Source organism: Strix aluco, chromosome 10 (assembly GCF_031877795.1).
Source record: "Strix aluco isolate bStrAlu1 chromosome 10, bStrAlu1.hap1, whole genome shotgun sequence".
NCBI classification, from domain to species: domain Eukaryota; kingdom Metazoa; phylum Chordata; class Aves; order Strigiformes; family Strigidae; genus Strix; species Strix aluco.
The window spans coordinates 5458430-5475299 of NC_133940.1; the positions used below are offsets into that span (position 1 = coordinate 5458430).

The window sequence follows — 16870 nt, forward strand, 5'->3', positions numbered from 1 at the left end:
GGACACCTGAGCTAGAGAAGTGGGAGAAGAAGACTAGGTTGAAGAGGAAAAGTTACTGTCCCAAAAGAAACATGACAGCTCATTGCCATTTTTCTGAAGCTGGCAGAAGACTGTCAGAGACAGATCTGAGGCCACTCTGACAGTACAGAGGAGGGAAGAGTCTGAGAAGAAACTGAAGAGAACTGAAGCTGTGAGAGTAATCATTGTGCACCAGGCTCTTGGAGACTGAGTAGATGGGGAAAAAAGTGTTCAATGAGACCGAGAAATATTTATTTAAGATGCAGAAAATATGAATAGGCCTAAAAAGAAGAGCATGAGAACCATGGGAGGAGTGTGTACAGATGATAATTGAAGTAGTGAGTGGTAAAGGTGGTGAGAGGAAGATAGGAATTGATGGGGTCAAGGAGTAGACAGAAGCCTATGAGGCAGGCTAAAAAAAAGGAGAGCACCATGAAGAGCGAATCATAGAATCGGGGAATGGTTTGGGTTGGAAGGCACCTGAAGTATCATTTAGTTCCACCCCCCCTGCCACAGGCAGGGACACCTTCCACTACCCCAGGTTGCCCAAAGCCCCGTCCAACCTGGCCTTGAACCCTTCCAGGGAGGGGGCAGCCACAGCTTCTCTGGGCAACTTGTGCCAGTGTCTCAGCACCCTCACAGGGAAGAATTTCTTCCTTATCTTCTGATCTAAATCTCCCCTCTTTTAATTTAAAACTGTTACCCCTCATCCTATCCCTATACTCCCTGATCAAGAGTCCCTCCCCACCTTTCCTGTAGGACCCCTTTAGGTACTGGAAGGCTGCTATAAGGTCCCCCTGTAGCCTTCTCTTCTCCAGGCTGAACCCTCCCAACTCTCTCAGCCTGTCCTCACAGGGGAGGTGCTCCAGCCCCCCAAGCATCTTCGTGGCCTCCTCTGGACTCACTCCAACAGGTCCATGTCCTTCTGATGTTGGTGCCCCCAGAGCTGGACACAGCACTGCAGGGGGGTCTCACGAGAGTGGAGCAGAGGGGGAGAATCCCCTCCCTCGCCCTGCTGCTCACACTGCTCTTGATGCAGCCCAGGATATGAGGTTTGCACGAATCTCTTCACTCTTTCTCCTATTCATGGCATTGGAAAGACACAGCAGATTATAAATTCATGTCAAGGATACTGAGGCATTCAATAGTGCACAGGGAAGCCTGATGAGTTCATGAAGTGGAAAAAGAGAGAAGAAGAGGTTGAGAGACTGAGAGTAAAACTGAATGTTTCCTACCACACTGAGGGAAGGAAGGAGGATCAGGGAGGACTTAAAGAACCAAGGTCCAGAGGATGTTGATCCCCATCATCCTGATGATACTCAGCTTTGACATTTTCTCCCACTGTTGGCAGCTGGTTTATTTTCTGCAGCAATTTGTACTGGGCAGCTGGGCTTAGAATAATGACAATTTTTTTCCCAGCTGCACTGCTCCTATCCCTCTTGAGGTTGTCCAGCTGGGAGGAGGGATGGGGAAGCTGAGAGTGGTGTTTCAGGAAACCATCCCACCTTGGTAACAGAGAACCTACCCTCTCCTTACAGGGGTCACCACGGTGCTTACAATGACTACCATCAACACCCATCTGCGGGAGACTCTTCCCAAGATCCCTTATGTCAAGGCTATTGATGTTTATCTCATGGGTTGCTTCGTCTTCGTGTTCCTGGCGCTCCTGGAGTATGCTTTTGTCAACTACATATTCTTCGGGCGAGGCCCCCGGCAGCAAAAGAAACAGAGTGAACGGATCAGCAAGGCCAACAATGAGCGCCACCGTTATGAGGAGAAGAGGGTGAGAGAGCAGGTTTGTCCCCTTCTTTCATTGTGGCAGGAGAATTCAGACTCTCCACTGTTCATTCAGTCCTGGGTGAGCTGTGGAGCAGCCTTTCTCCTCAACGCCAGAGATGAACTCCAGTTCTCCTGTCTGGTGATTACTGGGAATTTTTTCTCCTTCATCAGTGTGTCATCATCCTCAAGCCAGTCTCATCAGGACCATCCTCTTGCACAGGGTATGTGTACCCAAAAGTACCCCTGTGGCTTTTGGTCCCACTGTGTTGGCAGAATCACACTACCCCACTCAAAAATGTGCTGCAAGCACATGTGGTTAGTCCTTCAACCCCAGCATCAGTGGACAACATTTTCAAATGCAGAAGTCCAGGTTCAGAGCTCACAAATGACCCAATCAGTGGTATTGTTACACAGAAAACAGTTCAAAATCATCCCCGATAGTGTGGCCCTGTGTATGTTGTGCACAGGACATCCCCACGACCTTTCTCTCTGTCTTCCCTGTTCTAGGTTGACCCTTACGGTAACATCCTCCTCAGCACTCTGGAGATGAACAACGAGTTGCTGGCCACGGACATGATGAGCAGCGTTGGCGACTCTCGAAACTCTGTCATGTCCTTCGAAGGCTCAGGAATCCAGTTCCGCAAGCAGCTGGCCTCTCGGGATGGATTTGGTCACCACCCAACCCTGGACCGCCACGTCCCGCTGACCCACCATGCTGCAGCCCGCAACCGTGCCAACTGCCGTCTCCGCCGGCGGTCATCTAAGCTGAAGCTCAAAATCCCAGACCTGACAGACGTCAGCACCATTGACAAGTGGTCACGAATCATTTTTCCAATCACCTTTGGATTCTTCAACCTTGTTTACTGGTTGTACTATGTAAATTGATGCCTGCAGCCTCCGAGAGAGATAGGGACAGACACTCAGACAATGACAACACAGGAGTGTTGTGGTCTTTTGGGTTTGGGTTTTACTCTTTACTATCATTATCATTTATTCCTTTGATTCATTAGATTTATTCTAAGCTTACTCTTCTCTTTTCAGCACATGTAGAACCACGGAGTGTGGGGTGGGGTAAGGGAGAGAGGGTATATGGGAGGGGGTTTGGTTTCAGGGAGGGATGTGTTTGTCTTGATTTTGGTTTCCTGCTGAAGGACTTAAACCATTGTAAAAAAAACCAAAAACCACCAAAAACAGAAAGAAAAAAAAACGAAAAAATGACAGAAAAAAGAAAAAAAACCACACAAAAAAACCAAAAAAACCCAAGAAAAGTTTAAAAAAAGGGGGGGAGGGAGATTTAAAGAAATTGAGTCAAAAACTGGTGGGAGCGATAGGTTATCTTTGGCTGTGCTCACTAATGCGCTATCCTCACTTTCATTTCACTATTGAATTTCATCTTTCTCTTCTCAGTATTATTATATTTTTTTAATCTTTCTTCTGTCACTGCTCTTAACCCCTTCATGTTTATTCTTTCATGGATTCATGACATGGTGGGTTTCATTCTCATGCTACGAGATTTCTCTTTTCTTTTTCTCCCTCTCTCTTGCTTACAAGCCTAAAAGAATCTTTTAAACTAACAAATAAAAATAATATTTATTTTGGAAGAGCTGGGAAAGGGGGAGGACAAGGCAATTATTTGGGAGGGAAGGGGCAATGTGGGGTTATGGGAGGGGGGAAGGAGGGAGCTTATCAAAAACAAAGGCACATTTGCAAGTTGCCTTTTTCCACCTTCAGGAGTTTGCAAGCTGTTTTTCCTGTATGAATGTGTGTGTGTGTGCGCGACGCATCTGTGTGTGTGTATGTGCGCATGTATGTAGATACGGATGTGTGTGTGCAAGCATGTTTTCTGGGGAGGGGGAGCTGGGGAGGGGGGTTTTGTAATGTCTTTTGTAGAAAGAGAACACAGATGACATTTAACCGGCAGTGTTTTGGAGGGAATAGCAGGGTTTTGTTTGCTCATTGCAACTTTGCGAGGTTGGAGGTCAGAGTCCCAGCTTGTATTAGAGAGACAGAGCTGGGGAGGTAGATTGTGCAAATATATACTTGCTGAGGAAAGAGGGCTTTGGGGATCAACAATGGGACAGTGCTGCTGCTCACCTGGCATCTGATCTCTAGTAGACCAAGCTGATTCAGCCCTGAAAGGAGGGGTTGTTCCTAATCATTCCCACCCTGCATCGTTCTCACTGAGTTTGGGGAGAAAAGCAGTTGCAGGACTCTGAAAACTCAACTCTTCCCCCTCTCTGCGCGTTCCTTGTGCCAGACAAGGGACTTCACGCTCCATCCCACTGAGTGACCATAGCCTACAGCAAGGTGCAGGAAAGGGTGAATGTCATTTGTCTTTGTTGTACTTCAGGATAAAAAAAAATCCAGAAATGATAACTATCCCCTTTCCTAAGAAGTTCAGAAGCAAACGATGGGCTGGCACCCTCTGATCTGTACTGCTTCTATCAGGCCTTGCTTTATGTCTGTTAATACATGCAGAGTGTAAAGAAAAGTACCCTGTGTCCCTTCTTGTAGAAGATGTAACTAAGGATGCAGTAGAGTTCCATGGAGCATCATCCCACTGGAAGACAATGGTCTTCAAAGACTGGGCAGGGTGAAGGTTGCAATGAAAATGCTGAGCTTGTCAGTGCTTGTGGAAGCCCCTAAGTCTGTAGCAGCTTCCATCCACAGGCACTCTTATAAAGGTACAGAAGGGTAACTTGGCCTTGGACAGCAAGGTCAACTTTTTCCAAAGGAGCCAGTGACTTTCAGGAAAATCATTGAATTATTGGCCACTTTGGCAATCACTGATGATTGATAATCTCCCTTATAATATTAATAAAAGCCATGAAAATTATAAATTCACAAGTGCAAAACTTTAACCCTAGGGTCATTCTGCCATTCCTGGAGTAATGATGAGAACCTTGCTCTTACCTGATGGAGGCTTTTATATGCCAGACACACACACACTTCCTTGAATCCAACCATCCCTTTATTTTCCTGCTATCATTCTCTTCCTTTTTCCTTGATTCCTATTATTTGGGAGAGCAGAGTGATCCTCTGAGACCAGGGAAGCTCCTGCTTTTCAGATGACAGATGCATCTAATGCACATCTTTTCATTCACTAATTTATGTCTGTACAGTGTTATGAAAATGTGAATCACTATAGGTATGAGCTAGTAACAGTGAAGTCATGGGAAGTTTGGCCTTGACTTGGATGAAGCAGGATCAGGGCTCATCAGATAATAAGTATTGTTATTTTTATATCAGTAATGTGTCTTAAGCATTTTCTACTAACAGAATCCTAAGCATAAATGTAGAGCACCCATCCTTCTCAATCACCCCCAGTCTCTGTCTCCCTCTCTCATGTTCATGCATGCACACATTTGGTCCAGGCCTCCCTGGACGCACCAAGGTTTTATCACAATTGTTAAATCAGACTTAGATTCCCAGCTGCCCTGCAGAGCAGTCTCTTGATGGTTTCCACATTCAAGAGCGATGCTGTTGAAAATGGGTTTTCCCAATATTATTGCAGTTTATGGTCTAGATGGGTCTATATAGGAATAAGAGTCTGAAGAGTGAATGGAACTGGATGATAGGGCTTGGCCTGGACTGGGTAGTTTTGTCTACCCGATACGCAGGAAGTTGAAGCTTGGCCAATGGAGAAAGTTACACTTTCTACTGGGATTCTATTTGGAAATGGCTTTTAAATGTTCTAATGGAAGCCATAAAGTTGTGTTTTATGACATCAGCAATATAATGTAGGTGGATATATGCATGTCACATGACTGCAGTTCCCAGATAGAGGCTGCCTATCAGCAGGTTCAGTTTTTAAGGGGAGTCTAATCAGCTGACTGATGATTAAATAAAATATCTAAACACCTTTTATATATGTGATTGCAATATAAAGGGTGGTCAGAATTATAGAAGGGAAAAAAGAGGCAGTTATAAGAAGTTTATTAGGATTGGAGGGAGAACAAAAATCTGTGTGGTAGGAAATGATGAAGCTGAGGGGGTGACTCAAGAACTCCAGTAATTTGATAGCTGTAGTAAAAGCCTGACAAATGTATGGTAGGAGTTAGGCACCTGAGAGCTCTCTCGGCTGGTCCCAAAGACTGGCAGGGGCAGCAGCACACAGATGATACAAAACCCGCCCATACTCTTTGCTGCTCGGGCGCTGAGCCCCCCATGGAGTGGGATCCTGACCCACCCCATCCAGCTCCCTGCAGGTACAGCACAGGGCCTCCAGCAGCTGGAGAACAGGCACAGGGGGGGCTGTGTTTAATATTTCAGGCTTCAATTAGAGTTTTAGTCGAGAATTTCATAGCGACAATCCAAAAGCTTTCCAGGGAAAATGCACTGCTCAGCTGATTTCTTCACCTGCTGGGACTGGGAGCCAGACTCCTTTGCTATTGCCTCGGTTCTCTGTTGGCTGGGTTCTCTTTCTTGTCAGGAGTCATCCTAGTTTCTCTCTTTGAATGTTTCTGACCTGGTATTACTAGGTCAGTTTTACTTCATAGAGTCAGTATATCCAGACATCTGGACTATTTGGTCCTACACAATAATCTTTGCCAAAGAGTGTGCAGTCAGGACTTTTCACAGTTCAGGAACTGCCTTATAATTTCTGGTGACAGGGCAGAATGCCGGAGAACAACTGAGCGTCCTGTGAGCCGGACAATAGAAAATGTGTTCCCATACAGGGGTAAGGGAAGAATGCTAAAGACCCTTAGAAATGCCCTCCTCCAGAACCAAGGTGGCACCTCCATTTTCCCCCTCCATAGCTGTTTGCATCCACCCCTAAGAAAGGCAACAAACCCATGTTGTGTTTTGAGGTCCAGTGATCCAGAAAGGAGATAGTGGAGAAAAAAAGACATTTTAATCATACTCAAGGCTCAGAGGTTTCAAGCCATCACATGCATGAGGAAAGGAAAGGCATGAACCTCTCAGGCAGTGGGTACAAATCTCGTGTTATTGGAAAGGTGGAGGGGAATTCCACACTGCAGCTTGTGTGCCTGCTGCTGTCCACCTTTCCTTCACAAAGGGAGAGCAGTGGGGAAAGGAGGAAAGAGTGTGAGTGGAGCTCGAAAGTGGAGCTTCTTCTGACTTTCACTGCAGTGGTGCAGGAGGCGATTCTGATCAGGGCTTGGTTTGTTTGCAGCTTGGGGCAGGATTGCTGTTTGCTGGGTCATGTTTTTTAGCAGAGACTGTAACACGAGCATGAGGGATCTGGGCTGGGGGAGATTGTTTTGCACCTTTCCCATGCATAACAGCCTAAGGCAGGTATGTGGAGGAGAAGAAGGAAGAGGAGAAATAGAAATGAAATCTCTCTCAGGATATACATGGCCAATGCAACTCTATCGCTTCATTTTCTGATACTGTATAGTGCTGTCACTCAGGGACCTTTAGGAACTAGGACCTTGGGACTGTAATCCTACCTGTCCCCCTCCTATCCCCCCTTCACCTTGGGTATTAAGAACTGAAAAGAGAATGAGAGAAAGAGCAAAAGAGGAAAATAAGAGCCCTGGTAGCAAACCCCTGCTATTCCATGGGTGAAAGCAAAGCTTTGGTTACTAGGGTAAAAGGAAAATGTATACGTTTATATTCATGTCTTCAAGCATAAACCAGCCCGTAGTGTATATAGGATAAGTTCACAGTGCATGAAACAAACAGGACTGTAGGTCTTAACTGGCATCCAGCTTTCTTGCATGCACATCTGACACCACGCCAGCAGCTTATGTCTTGCAAATAAGTAGGGAACCTGCCAAGGCTTGACACTTCCTCTGTCCAACGGACAGCACGTCCACTTCCCAGAAACAGAGCCACGTGGGAACTGATCCGGCCAGTCTGTTTGACCAGATCTGCTCCAGAGGCTCTGGCAGGAGGAGATAAGGGGTAGTGGAGAGAGTTGGTTTTGTTTTCTTTTTTGTGGGGAGGAGGAACTGGTTTTATATCCTGAGCTTTTATCAGGCAGAAGAGAAGCCTCTGGAGCTGCAGACCAAAAGACAGTGGCTTTAGGGAAGATGGTTACTGAAATCCTAGTGTAGAGGATGGGATGAGGAAGAGGTTGTTGGTGGGAGAGAGCTGTAACTTCAGAAGCAGAGCAAATAGGAGAGAGGTAGTGAAAATATATGTGCAATACAACAGGTTTGAAGGGACTAGAGCACTGAAAACTGGGGACCTCCACTGAGTCAGACAGGCTGGGTGCAGCTGCAGGCAGCACTCAAGGAAACCCAGCCGTGGCAGCAGTCCCCGGTGGGCAGAGACCGCGGTCTCTGGGAGATGGTGAGGTCAGGAATGAGGAAAATAGAGGGAGACTCATGGTGCACTGCCATCAGTATGAGCTCTGTCCCTTTAGGCAGGGACAATCATTTGCATCTGGACAATGTTGCAGGAGCTGGGCTGGGATGCGCAGGGAAGCGACTGCCGTGCCAAGCTGGGGCAACAGCTGAGCTCTACCCTGGTGTCAGAGATCAGAGCCAACTGGGCAAGAACCGCCATGCGTGTTACCAAATGCTTTCTTGGAGATGAGACTGGGCTTACCAAACAGGGTGGGATGTCTTTACAGTAGACATGGAAATTGGGTTGGGGGCATGGGTTGGGTGAGAGATGTGAAACCTATGTGTTGGAAGCAGGACCTAACACGGATGCTGGGAGGGAGGGAGGAAGGGTGGGTGGGAGGGAGGGGAGCGGAGACTGGGGAGGAGAAGATGTACATAGTGTTGGGGCTTGGGTTTTATTTTTCATTTGTTTTTTGTTTGGTTTTGTTCTTTTTTTTGAAAAAAAAAATGTTTGATTTCTAATGTCTTGATGTAAACCAAATAAAAATGGTTCTGTACATTCAGAAGTAAAGAACAGCTGAAAGGTGACAAGTGTAATAAAGAAGCACTGTCCTCCAGGCTGATACTATAACGCATTTCCCCAGACTTTTCCCACAGGGGTTGGAGGGCAAACCTGTGCCTGTGCCTGCACGGAGGCGCAGCCCACCGCCGGGATGGTGACCTTAGGGCTGGCTCACTGATCCACCTCCAAGCGCAGTAGAGAAGAAGTGGGCAGTAGAGGTGGAAGTGATGGTATGTAAGTAACTTTTCAGTGTTTGACCCCACCATCCCTGAGGCCAGTGGGAGGAGGCTGTGTATTAGACTCTTGCACACATGGTCTCTTCCTGGAGAGCCAACCTACACTATGCCTTACTGTTTGTATCTTAGGACGTAGTTAAGGGGTGAAGATATCAGCTATCACTTGCGTAAACGAAGTAATGCAGATGCTGTAAAGGCAGTATGAGCCTGAACTTTCTTAGAGAAGCTTTTGTTGCTGCTGCTGCTTTCCACCATGTGACTTAATCTAGGGTGACAAGCGCCAGGAAATACCCAGCTGCTCAGAAGAGGTGCGAAGAAATCCCTCCATGTGAAAAGATTTATCTTAAGACCCTTTGCAATTTAATAGACCTTGCCTGTGGGTTCCTGGCTGTTTGTGAAGGGTGGGTTTGGAAGACAGTAAGAAGCAGGGACCTTGTGTTAAGCTTAGTTATCTGTTTTAGTGGCCATCGGCCTTGCAGAGACAAATTATTCAGCAGAAGTACAAATGAGTGGGCTCAAGTGTTGGGCACTGATTGAATTTGGACTGAGGGACACCTGGTTTCCACACAGCTTTCAGTTAGCAGAAATGAGTGATGGGGAATTCTAAGGATCATGATGGTAGTCGGTCTGACACATATGGGTAACCCTCTGTGTTACAATCCATCTTTGTCTGGACTGGGAGGAGCGTCAAGAGTAAAAAGCAGTAAGAGAAACTGCCTGTCTTATGTTTAGTGCTTTGGAAAAGCAGAGGACAGTCTTGCCTCCATGGGCCAGAAGAGTGGCTTCTTTCTACAGCTGGTCCAATGAATGTTGATTTGTTTGTGTTACTGCAGAGAGGCTAAAAGAAAAAAAAAAAAATTATGTGGAAGGCAGACCAGAGGGAAGTCTCAATCCTCTTAGGAAAGGCCATTCTTCAGCGGTAAGGCTTCTCTCCGCTGCAGCTGCCACTCCAGTTAGAGTGCATCACTATGGTGCAGCCGCACAGCCCTGGCTCAGCCATTCCTGCTGATGAGCAGGCCAAGCAGGACTGGTGGGTAAGCAAGGACAGGTGTTTTGCAGAGACTAAACAAGGAGGAGTTCTGTGAGCATAAGGTCCTGCACCCCATTGTGTTCTAGAATAGAAAACCCTGGAACAAAATGCAGTCCGTTGCTCCAAGAAGCTTATGCTGTCATCATCCCCCCTAGAGACAATGGTCCCAAACCGTCCCAAACCTCCTGTTCTCAGCTCCATGCCAAGGGCTGTCTGCTCCCATCTAAGATAGCCGGAACTTGCCAGTGCCACGGGCAGAAAGCACTTACAGAGTAGTATTCACTATCTGTATGACAAAGTGGGGAGATGAGGTGGTAGACCATTTATGATACAGGGATGCACATTTTATCATTTGCCCAGGCTGAGCTTGGCATTTATACTGCCAGACTTTGCCCCCAGGAAGAATGAGATAGCACAGTGGTGAATAACATTACTTTTTCGAAGAAGGTGATAATTTGTCCTCCAGTATGTGTTTTAAACGGTAGATCAGTATTGGTTTGCCTTCTGTAAAGGCTAACGCCTCCCAGCTTTCAGTGCTATGCCAGCTGAATAATGTGGAGCAGCTCCAGGGTTATTTGCCATACTCAGTTAGATGCTGGGTCCAGGTCTTATTTGGGGTCCTCTCTGGGCATCCAGTGGACAGAGTGTCCAGGCAGGAGGGTCCAAGATCTTTTCCCTGACTTTCCCACCCCTCTGGACATGTCTTTGACCTCAGTGTGCTTCACTGGGTATGCCATCATGCGGCTTATGCTGCCCAGCTGCAGAGATAGCCCTGGCACTGCTGAGCCCGGTGGAGAGGGCTTGGGGACCAGCGGGCTGGGAGAAGCCAGGCCAGCAAGGAAGGAAAATGTGGTTGCCTTTGTTGTGATGCCGATGCCTCTTGAGGACTCAGACTAGGGGTAATGGCCTGTTTTTCAGCGTCAGGAACACCCTGCCTCAGGTTAGCAGAGGCATTTCTCTCTGTGGCTGATCTGCAGAGAAAGGAACCGGCACTGCCTCTTCACTGACAGATGCTCTGCCCCACACTGGGACGGACTCGCTAACCCCACTCAGTTCTTGAGCGGGTCCTCTTTATTTTTACCTGTAGGGAATGGTGCGTTTGGTTGGTCTCTTCTTTCTCATCTCCATCCCTTGGCTGTGCCCAGGGCCATGGAGCCTGTGCTGCTGCAGCACCAAGCCTTGCAGAGGCAATGGCCCTTCCCAACGGGTCTCAGTGGTGAGTGCAGGAGGTGAGCAGGTAACTCCTCACTGCAACGGTGGCTGTAGTGCAATATCATGACATGTCAGGTGGGAGGCCAAAGAGGAGGCGCACCTCATGAGAGAGCTGGCACTGGCATAGCTGGCGATGCTTAATCTTGTTTCTCCAGAGTCAGTGACCCACAGGACCTGAAGTTCTGGGGACAGCTGTGCTACCTGCCTCAGGGACATCTGGGGACCCATCAGAGGTGTTTTGAAGAGGAATATATCTTTTTCTAGTGCATCTTCCAGGCTGCTGTTAGGCTGGCCAGCCTCATGCCCCATGAATTTGGAGGCCGAGAAAAGGGTCCCAAGCCCTCTTGCAGGCAGAAACTGGGCAGAAATAACTAAGTTTCAGCCCCTGCCAATGTTAAGTGATGAGAAGGAAGAGGTTACCAAGGGAGGTGAGGTTACCACAACCTTCCCCTCTCCCAATTCAATTTCTCTGAAGCAAAAAGGGGATGGGCAAAGCAGAGAAATACGCTGGGATTAAACCCACACAGTGCCCCAGTCCAGCAGACCCCCATCCCTTGCTCAAGTCTGAGCAGAGGAGCAGACCTGACAACTGTGCATCTGCTTAAAATCATGCCACAGCTTCACTGGGTTGGGATCCATGTGCTTGGTAGGCCAAAAGGGAAGATTCTTAGTGAGCAACTCCGTAGAAAGGCTCAGCAGAGAAGAGTTTCTAACATCTGGAAAGATTAATAGCGAGGTGGTGGAGAAGAAAATGGAAAAACAGAGTAAAGGAAAGCCTCAAGAGTTACCCGGAAACATCCCATCCATTGGCAAGTACAAATGACCCTGCTGGGAGGACCATTGTCCGGTCTGTGGTATTTTTTCTTTCCATTGCCTGGCATGTCATAATATTGCATCTTTGTGTGAAATCACATCCCCTTTCAGAAGAGAAACCTGTTCCTGAAGGACAAATGCCCCCTCACGATGTGCTCACTACAGGGATGTTATGACAAGAGGTATGAAAGCAAATAAGATTAGACCTCTAAGGCCAGGGCATCCTTTCCAGGAAAATCTAGACCATTATGCTAATGTGTCACTCTCTCAAACCTCACCCATCCATCTTCCTCTCAAAGATGAAGAAGCAGCAACATCTTCTCTAACTGGGGACATCTCATGTGGCCTGAAATTCAGACAAACAACTAACTGAACAACAATGACAACAGGACAGGGAGATCAATGTCAATGTATACTATCAAAGGGACTGCTGTGAACCATCTCAACATACTCTGAGTGGCTGTGTTGCATCCTGTACAGCGTTACAAAAACAAGAAACAAAAAACAACAAAAAAACCCAGAATAAACCACCCATTTTTATGATCTTTAATTTGCATTTTCTGCATGAAATAAGACCTTGATCCTTGTCTTTTTTCACAAAAGCAGATTCTGCTTTAACTAATGTAAAAAAAAAAAAAAAAAAAAAAGGAAAGAAAAATAATGTTTCTAGCAAAGTGATTTAGATGTAGAAATTTTTGTAAAAAAATAAAAAGGGAAAAAGAAAAAAAAAGGGAAAAACAACAAAGAAATAAAATAAAATGACCTAAAGAGCCATCTTTGTCTACTCTAGAGGTGGGAAGGTTTGATTGGTGGGTGGCATTTTCTGTGTCAGTTGGAGCAGCGTTGGAGCCCACGCCTGGTGCCGCGGGAGGGCTCCCAGGAAGGCCGTGCTCACCAATTACTGCCGGGTGCTTTCAAAAACTGTCTCCTTCATCTTCTTTTAGGGAGAGGGGGCAGGAGGGCAGAGGGAAGGGTGGGAAAGGGCAGGGAGAGTTGCCTTGATTTTATTTGGAGTTTTGTTTGGGGTATTTTTGTTCCTGCAGTGACAGTTTTTGAAAGGTGATGATGAACAAAAGTAAAAACAAACAAACTTGAAAATAGTTTACAATTTTGTACAAACCATTATAAATACTAACAACTAATGTTTTTAAATATGGTCCATACCAGTGCCAAAATAATGTAATGTGTACATTAATTTATTCTCTTTTCTTTTTTTTTTTTTTGAAAAAAGGTGTTAAAACACAAAAATATTTCTTTTTTTAACAAATGCTGTACGTGGACATAAATGTACTTGAACGCTGTTAATTATTAATTGGTTAGGAATCTTTCTTGGGCTTTTGGGTTTGCTTTTTTTTTCCTACCCAGAACAAAAGTAACTTATGAAATACAGCCTTTAAAGGAGAAACAGTCAACTTTTTCTCTGCTGGTTTGAATGTTCTTACATGTTTCCATTTCCAAGGCACTGTTGTTAGGATAAATCTGTATTACTGGTCTCTGAAAAGCAAATCAACGTTACCGTCCAGAGGGCTCAAACTTGTCCTTAACTAAACATAACTGTAGTGATGCCATTTGGAATGTGTGTCTGACAGACTTTGCTGAAACTTAAGCAAAGTATTCTGCACGTCCAAGCATTCTGCTGGGTTGAACCAAGAGCTGGGATATGCACAAGCTCTATGACACTGCCTAGAGCAGAGGGGAAAATTAGAATAAATCCTCAGTCTTATTTTTCCACCATATGGTGAGTCACTTACCCTAACTTTGAGGAACAAAGATCAGAGATTACATTTTCAAAGGCTCTTGAGTCTTATTTCCACAAGCAAATAAAGTACTCAAGCACTTCTAGACTTTGCCGTGTTAACCAAAAGTGCATTAGACAGCACCATTCTCAGAAATGACTGATGCACTTAGAGTACGGCATTGAGGTGTTTAATGTTAACAGACTGAGTCTTAAGCTCCCAAATTTCTTTTTAAAAGTTTAAAAGTCTTGACCTTCTGAGGTCATCTAGAAGTTTTTTGGATGTGCAAATAAGGCTGTCTGGACAGCCATTGCAGAGTGGGTGAGTGTGTTGAGCAGCCAGGGTGCTGCAGCGTGTCGGCATCACTCAGCAAGGGTCTGTGGGGACATGGGGGGATGCTGTTAGGGAGGTGGGACCCATGGTCAGCTGTGACAGCAGGTAAAAGGAGGCATCTGGCTTTGCATCCCCACTTTGCACAGTGCCCCTCATCCCAAAGTCCCCCACTGCAGCTGCACTGGCTGTCCATGCTCCATCCAGGCTGTGTTCTTCACAGCTTGGTCTGCTCCACACGTCTGTGGCTTTGTGCAGTAAACATACATCTAAGGATTAAAAATACAGGAAAAGTGAGTTGTGCAGGGATGCTGGTGGGATGCTGCACATCTGCTTGCCACAGACAGGATCATCCTTTCATCCCCGAAGCAGAGAAATACTGTGTCCCCCACACTCAGACAGGAAAATGGGAAAATTGCTGCCCTCTCCTCTTGGACTTCCTTCCCACTGATCCCATATTTGCTTAAAGGAGAATCTTTTAAAAACCTAACATGTGAGCTAGATGTCCAATCCTCAGTCTTGGATGTCCAAATTCTTGAGGGTCTCAGCCTCACCAAAATCATAGCTGAAAACTAAAAAGGCTTTGCCCCTCAATAGAAACAGTAAGAGCCAATTATTTAGCAGCTTTAAAAGAGAAATGGCAAGTGGATAGTGTCTACCATGTTTATGCTCAAATAAAGGGAGAATAGAGCAGAGGAGAGCAGCACAACAGAAATCTTTTCAAGCTGTGATGGTGAGTTACAGTTCCTGCTAACCTGTGATGCTCTTGTTCCTCCTGCCTTCATTTTATTAAAGAGATAACTGTGTTTATGTTTGGCTGCTGGAAAAACTCCTCATCTTGCCATCTCATTTAATTTAAAGTGAGATTTTAGCACAGTTAATCTCACCCTATCTTCCTGTTCTCTTCTGTTTAATCTATAGACCCCTGGGTTTCCATGGCAAGATCTCATACTGCAACAGGAAAAAAGCTTTAATGATTTCTTCTAGTCATAGTTCAGGACGAGGTGCTAATAACTGCTTCATATCCATAGACAATCTTCAGGGTTCACACCTGGCCAAGCCAACTACCCTCTGTCCTTCTGTGAACAATATTTTGTCTAGTTTAGAATTTTGCTGTATTAATCCGTATCCTTAGTAAGAGGCACCACTGTATACCCAAACACCCTGGAAGCCCAGATAGGGGACATCTACACTATTTGCAGCCACAAACACTCCATCAAACTCAGTACCTCTGTTATGGGGTACTGAAAGGATTTTTTGTTAATAACATCAGCGATATTGTTATTATTTATGGTGCTAGTAAACTTACTGAATATTCAAATAACGATAGAGCTTCACATTTTCAAAAGCCTTCTGACTTTTCAATGGCTTGGGCATTCAAGTTGCATCATAGGAACATCCAAAGTGATATGCATAGTTTGTAAGAACATTAATAGTGTGTTCAGGTTGGTTTATTCTAGAAATTCTCTTGCTGTTGGAAAGAAGAAATCCTCAAGATAGTTTGTATAACAATATGCAAGAATATCAATACACTCTCTCCTAACTCTATTTGCAGGAAGTATCACTGCAGATCAACCTCCAAAAGTTTGGAAGGTAGCAACAAGGCAGAGTTTAGTGCGTTGCTCTGCTAACTCTCATGCATTAAAGTGAACACATAGCCTCTTAAATTTGAGAAAGAACAGAGATTCTAAAAAAAGAGTTGTTTTGGAAATTTCAAACTAATGTCTTTAATGCCTGTGAAATCTTTAGTGTCAAAAAGGCTTCATTTTTTGTTGATATATCTTCGGAGCATTTTACGTCCAAGAATAAATTATGTTTTGACCTGTATCAACACAATTTTCATTGACTAATTTAAGGCAGGCAGAGGCAGAAGGAGGAACATTCATAAAAAGAAAAATTGAGAACAACATGAGTACTAAAACTTAAATGAAATGAAATATTTTATTTCAAGGCAGCTAAAACCCATTTCATTTGAATCACCATGATTTCACTTTTTTTTTTTACAGTTTTTGAAAAAAATGCAGATTTTTGAAGGAAAAAAAAAAAAGAACAAGCATTTTCCAGCCAGTTGTCTTGTGAAGTCTCATCTAATAGACGTTGTGCTGAAAAGCCCTTGTAAGTCACTCTCTGCCTGGAGAGTAGAAGGACCCAAGCCGACTCAGCTGCAACCCAGACACATGGTTTGAGGGAGCCTAGACATTTTGTGCTTGCTGTTTAGATCATGTGGCTTTCCCCCAGACAATACACTTCTCCAAATGAGGGTGACGCTGAAGCAGCTGTCTAAATCGGGCACTGTGTCAACAGTTTAAATATTAACTGTTCCATGTGTTCTCACCAGCCCGTGGGAAATGCAATATCAGCCAGAGGATTCAACCTTGAATCCCGCTCATGGACTTTTTCCCCCAGACAGAGCTGTTCAGTCACGAACAGCCTGGAGATAGCCCACATTCCCTTCCAACAGCCAGCTCTGTCACTCCATTTCTTACACCAAAGGAGCTAAGTAGGAAGACAGGGCTTTTCCATGACTGCAGGGTCTGTTTGGGCAGGCTGCTGAAAACACAAGGCAAAAGTAACTCAGCATTCCAGGACATGTCTGCTGAAGGGATGAAGGCTTCCTCTCCATGAAACTGAGGACCTATTCCCTCCAAAAAAGGCAGGTTTGAGGCTTTTGGCTACTTGGCCAGAAAACCCCCGAACCGTAAAACCTCTTTCCTACCATCAGGAAGCTAGCGTGCTTGGTGTCAAACGACCCCACAACAGATATTGCTGACACGCATGATGTCAGAGTCTGCACCAGCTTTGGTTAATGGGTTTGCTTAAACTTTTACATCAAACTAAGCACAGTGCAGGAGTCTGGCCTAGCAGTAGTGAAGGCACAGATTATTACATCTGTAGCT

General features: G+C 45.4%; 1 protein-coding gene across 2 annotated transcripts in view; it reads left to right on the forward strand.

Moving 5' to 3' along the window:
• Positions 1 to 3398, forward strand: part of LOC141927720 (gamma-aminobutyric acid receptor subunit beta-4) — a 77215-nt gene extending 73817 nt beyond the window's left edge. The window contains exons 8-9 of one of the 2 annotated variants that reach the window (XM_074834970.1): positions 1557 to 1813; positions 2305 to 3398. In XM_074834970.1, the coding sequence (XP_074691071.1) occupies positions 1557 to 1813; positions 2305 to 2682 (635 nt within the window). In that variant the 3' untranslated portion in view covers positions 2683 to 3398. The remainder of the gene's footprint in view (positions 1 to 1556; positions 1814 to 2304) is intronic. The other variant, XM_074834971.1, reaches the window with a different exon arrangement.
• The last annotated feature ends 13472 nt before the right edge of the window (positions 3399 to 16870 follow it).